The sequence below is a fragment of the Triplophysa dalaica genome, chromosome 9, assembly GCF_015846415.1.
Source record: "Triplophysa dalaica isolate WHDGS20190420 chromosome 9, ASM1584641v1, whole genome shotgun sequence".
NCBI classification, from domain to species: domain Eukaryota; kingdom Metazoa; phylum Chordata; class Actinopteri; order Cypriniformes; family Nemacheilidae; genus Triplophysa; species Triplophysa dalaica.
The window spans coordinates 22,615,270-22,620,983 of record NC_079550.1 but is presented as its reverse complement, the minus strand read 5'-3'; the positions used below and the strand labels follow the sequence as shown (position 1 = coordinate 22,620,983).

The 5,714-nt window shown below is 37.9% G+C and overlaps 1 protein-coding gene across 1 annotated transcript; it reads left to right on the top strand.

The window, feature by feature from the left end:
* The first annotated feature begins 1,946 nt into the window (after positions 1–1,946).
* On the top strand, positions 1,947–5,492 carry LOC130428876 (uncharacterized). The gene is made up of 3 exons (XM_056757165.1): positions 1,947–2,275; positions 2,908–3,558; positions 3,716–5,492. Exons 1-3 carry the CDS (start codon positions 2,036–2,038, stop codon positions 4,004–4,006), a joined length of 1,182 nt encoding a protein of 393 aa, XP_056613143.1. The 5' UTR covers positions 1,947–2,035; the 3' UTR covers positions 4,007–5,492.
* The last annotated feature ends 222 nt before the right edge of the window (positions 5,493–5,714 follow it).

Genomic DNA, 5,714 nt, shown 5'->3' with positions numbered 1-5,714 from the left:
TTCTTGTGGGATTTGCGGTAGTTTAGATGCTTCTGAGGTGTTTTGCTGCCCTCCTCAGTTCATCTGAAAAACTGCATTTTAGAGATCAAATCCTCCAATAGAAACCAGCGTGAAGTAATAATTCAATATTCAGACTCATTTTTATTTGTTTTGTAGACTGTGTGAAATGGACAAGATGTACTGTTTCACTGTCGCTTTTGTTGAAAAAAATAAAATACGTTAACATTTCGTAAACCAACCACGTCAAAACTAAGATGTGACGAAACCATTTGATATAAACGATTTAAAACGAATTATATTATATGTATACCTATATGCATTCTATACTGTTTCTTAAATACGAATAGGTGGTTTGATGGGTCCGTTGGGTGGGTGCTAGATCTTTTTTATATTATGTGTATAATAATAAAGTGTCTAATTTAATCGTCTCTTGAATTAAAGCAAACAGAATTCATCACATCTGAAACATAACCAGCAAGCAAAAACAAGATAATGGCCATCCAAACACATCCCTGACGTCTAAACAAGGCGAGATTCGGGCTTTCTGTGAAAATCTAATAGAAGTCTAACCAATCTAGGAATAGACCAGTAGATGTAAAAGTGCTCTGTCTTTGGTGTTCTGACTTTGGAGCAGTTTGGCAGGAACTGTCTGTACACCTAGAATAAAGTGGGTTAGGGTTATCTATGTGATCTATTTCTATAATTTATTATATTTTAATATCATCAACAGCTCTACTGTCATCTAGCGGACATTTGTGTTATTACAGCAGTGATTCTCAACCTTCAGTGGTTTTGTATTCTGTGTTCAAATAGGAATAAAGCTTAAAGAGCTCAATCTGATAATATTATGAATTCTCATCTGAGAGAAGCACAATGCGTGCTGATAAAAATATATTCGTGCATTTTACATTTAATGTAGTTTTCATCTGTTTTGCACAGCATTACTTTAGTCATCATTAGAATGAAGCGTTATCATTCTGCATGAGAGTTTTGCTCGAGTAGCGTCCGGTAGCCCCCCCTCACTTCTGCTACGTAAGCGAAACTGCAACTGTTGAGTGTGTGAAGTGTAGTTCCACACTTAATATTTTCGGTTGAAAAAGTGTATCATTCGGGTAGTTAGTGCACTTCTTTTTTTAAGAATTATCAATATGAACGCATGCTCACACTATTTATACTACACAATGGCGTAGAATAGTGCAAAAGTGCGCGATTCGGGACGCAACATGAGTATTGCGTCACATTGAAAATCGTAACCTCTGTGTCTGTGCAAATCGCACAATACGTACGTAGATATAATTAGTGAACAAATTCACACATAACAAATCATTGAAATACATTTTTTTTCCATATAGACGGTAAAAGTGTGTGCTCGAAGAGAGCTGCGTGTAAAATAACTCATTCAAACTTTGTGCACACTGCAGAGTAACTTGATTTTTTTTCATATTTGAGATCTTTGTTTTAGATACAATAGAAAATACGTTTGTGTCGAAAGTGAAAGCTTAGATCATTGTATCGCATATAAAAATGTGTTTTAATCAACGCCATCAAGGTCATGGGTTCGAACCCTGGTATTGCTCACACTGCATCTGCCAAATGCATAAATGTAAATGTAATTACAAAAATTATATATATTTTTGTTAAAAAAGGGAAAAGCATTCTTGGAATTAAGAATCAACATAGTTATTGAATTTCATATTCTTTTCTTCTCTCTAGATTATATTATTTTTAGGGCTATATATTTATTTATTCCATGGTTGTTTGTTGACTTTTGTTCTTTTACAGCTGCTTTGACACGATGCAAATTGTGAAAAGTGCTAAACAAATTATCTCAATTTGAATTATCATTTACCAACAATCTCAGCCATCTATGAAGCCCATGTGGAACATGACGTTAAAATGAGTGGAGAGGGTGAGCAGCTTTTAATACCTGGGGGTCCACATCAGCGACGACCTCACCTGGACACTCAACACCATCGAGCTGGTTACGAAGGCACAACAGCGGCTGTACTTCCTGAGGAGACTGAGAAGGTTTGGCATGTTACCTAAGATCCTCAACAACTTCTACAGCTGTGTAGTTGAGAGTGTCTTCACCAGCTGCATCACTGCTTGGCAGCACTACAGTGAGGGACCGCAGAGAGTTGTGAAGACTGCTGAGAAGATCATTCAGGACTCCACTGCCCTCTCTGCAGTCCATTTACCATCTGAGAGTCCACAGAAGAGCTGCATCCATCATAAAAGACCCCACACACCTCAACACAGACTGTTCTTCCCTCAGGTCAGAGGTATAGGAGTGTAAATTGCAGGATATTTATTGTATATTTGCTAATATTACTCATGTAGCCTCATCTCACTTGCACATGTGATACTTGTACTGCTGCTATTGTTAACATGTAGTTGCACTCAATTTAGACATGATACTGCACTATTGTTTTTTGCACATAATTGAATACTCTACATTTGCAGATATCATACAACAGTATGTTTATTTTTTATTATTGTGTTTCAGCACAGTAGTTATTATTATGTTTCTTATATTGTGTACATGTTTGTGTGTATAGTTTGTGTATGTGTGTGTATAGCTTTGCACTGTCTTGGCATTCAAGTAAGAATTTCATTGCTTATCGAAACTTGTTTCCTCACTGGCCATTTGACAACAAACAATTTGAATTTAATTGTTAAATGTAAAGTCAAGAAATGCAAATGTTCTTCAATGAGGAGATGTTCTGCAAAATCATTGCCTATTAAGTTTTTCTTTGCACAACTTTATTTTTGTTTGCAAGACATATTTTTTTCCCCTCAATACCTAACTTTCATTTTGCGATTCATTATTTTCGTTTTCAATTGTATTTTTCGTAAACGTATCTTTTGAATATCGCACTGAATTGCCTTTATATCCGTATTCTCCAGAAATATTTGCGTACACACTACCACTCAAACCGATGTAGTACCCATGCCAGACCAATAGGAGGTGCTGTTATTCTGCCGCCGAGATACACCAAAACGAAGAAGAGTTGGTGTTTGCGCAATAACAAGAAGAAGAAGATGGCGAGTGCGTCAAGAGCGAGAGTGGAGTCGTTCGTCTGGACCGACGACGAAGTTGAACTTCTTCTCAGAGTCACACTCGATTACAAGTCGACTAAACTCAAAGACAATGTTGACTGGGAGTCGTGTCACTCAAAGTACTCGGACATAATGGACGCGTTTCAGGCGCAGTATCCGAGGGAGTCAACCGAGAAGGATTTCCCTCACGGTGCTAACATGTTGTCAAAAGCCCAAGTCACCACCAAGTTGAAAAGCATTCGCTGCAAATACAGGCAGACGGTCGGCAAAGGGCGTCGAAGTGGCCAAGGACGGGTCGTGCTCATATTTTATGCGCTTTGCGAAGAGATCTGGGGTGGATCCCCTGCTACGCGCTGTATCGACGCCGGCATCGAGACGACTGACCTGGAAGAGTCGTCTACATCGACAGTAGAGCTGGCCGCCGACTCTCCATACTCCACAGAATCCCTCGACTGTCTCCCTTCTGCGGTTGGAAAGCAGCGCCGCGATTCGCTCCGGGTAAGCTGACGCTAGGCTAATGTTTACAAGCTATGCGAGTTAGCCATGTTGTGACGTTTGATGTTGGCCTAGTCATGATGGTCAGTGCATCATTCACAACATAAGCTTTGGTCTTAACTTGTGATGCGTAACGTCACGTCCCTCTGCTTTATTCAAGGTAAAGTTGAACAGCCACAGAGGTGACAGGCCGAAGAGGAAGATTCTGACGGATCCCGCAGAGGAGGACCTACACATAAAGAGGAGGATGTTGGAGTTGATGGAGGACTCGGTCAGACGCAACTCCGACAACATGCAGCAGATAAATACAAACATTGCTAATTTGACCAGCACCATTCAGGACGGGTTTTCATTGATGAGGGAGTTGTTGTCGCAACGCCACTCCGGAGCGGAGGGGGGCGGTAACGCGCAAAGACATTGGATGCCAATCACCGTAAAACAAGAGGAATAATGACGCCTTCACGTGCTTTCGGAAATTTGACATCTCCCACTTATCATGTCATGATTCCCAGCTGGAATGAAGCTGTCTCGAAAAAAACAATAAATCCCATCTGACACAGCAGAAATCCTTCTCTTGACCACATTTCAATGGTCTGTTCAACGAGTTTGTTACACTGGTAACTTCTCTTAGGTTTACGACTGATAAAAATGCCCTTAAATTTGTGTTTATGTTGGAAATGGTTTTGTTATTCGATTAGGACCCTCACTCTTTTTATTTAGTATTATTATTTTATATATATATATTATACTCTTTTGTTTTGTGTTTTAGAAATGCCATATCAACACGAATATGTCTGTTAAGAATTGTATTGTGCTATGGCATAAAATGTTTTTATTGAGCTTTGTACATTAATAAAAAAAAAGAATTTCCAATCCGACATGTTGATTGATACAGGGTGGTGGCTGGATCCAGATCCGACTCCTCCCACTTTGAGTTAAGTTACAACCCGTGGTCGCCAACTTTTGCTCTTATCAATATAATTTAGTTTACACCTGTTAGTAATGATCACAGTTAAATATGTTAATCCAAACCCTTCCCCTAAATCTAATAAATTATGTTATTAAAACACGTAAATAATAAATAAATAAAGATTGTTTCTGAGCAAATTATCTGTCGAATAAATAACTTTAGTTGCGGTTTAATGCGGGAATGGTGGAACACGACACCAGTATGACGTTGTTGTGGCACAACTGCTGCAGAAATATGTCGACTAATTAAGACGCAGTGGGAGGAGACTGGATCCAGTGTCGACCAATCACAATTCAAGGGAAGGAGACTGGATTTGGATCTAACCTCGCCCCTAGATCGCCAGGTAAGCTACAGGTAAGGCCCGCCCATCTCGGGAACTGTGGTATCGAAATTATTTTCCAACTTCCCAGTGGGAAACGCGACGTCAGAGGACGTTCATGTGCAATTTTTAACTCGGAAACTTAATATCCGATTTTGAAGAATTTCAAAAAGTTGTGAATGATATTCTGAATGGATTCATTCAGCTAATGAAAAGTCACCTTGCGTTTGGGAGTTATCAACGGATGTTTCCTGAGTTGTCAGTAGATGGTTTTAAACTCTTTCCCCGTTCCAGTAATACAATAATTTAATGAATTTGTCAATCCAAACGTAAAATCTGTCCTAGAGGAAAAACCTTTTGAATATTCAGATCCCATATATTGATTGGAAATTGGTTAGCTGCATATTAATTATGTATCTTTAACAAAATCAAAGAAGTGCACTTTAAACTTTTGCACAAAATTTACCCTTAATAAGAAATGCACGTTTTGTAATATGTCGGAGGAATTTTTGGATAATTTATTTTATAAATGTGATGTAACATTCTGATGTCAGCTCCTTTAAATTTGTCATATGTTATCTCCAAGAAATTCTATTCTTGTTATTATTATAATATTCTAATTATGTTCATTTACTAATGAATGTAAAATGTATGCTTTGTGTTGAACGTCGATATTTTACATGGTAAATATTATATTCATAGAAAGAGTTTGCCAATTCTGTACTTAATTGTAATTTCTTTTTGTTCGAAATGGAGACTTTTTTGTATATGTGTATTTTGAATTTTGTCCATAGGAAGGAGGATGAATGTATTTTTTATCTCTCTTTGTTTAATGTGTTTATTGATTATTATAATATTGTAATTATAATT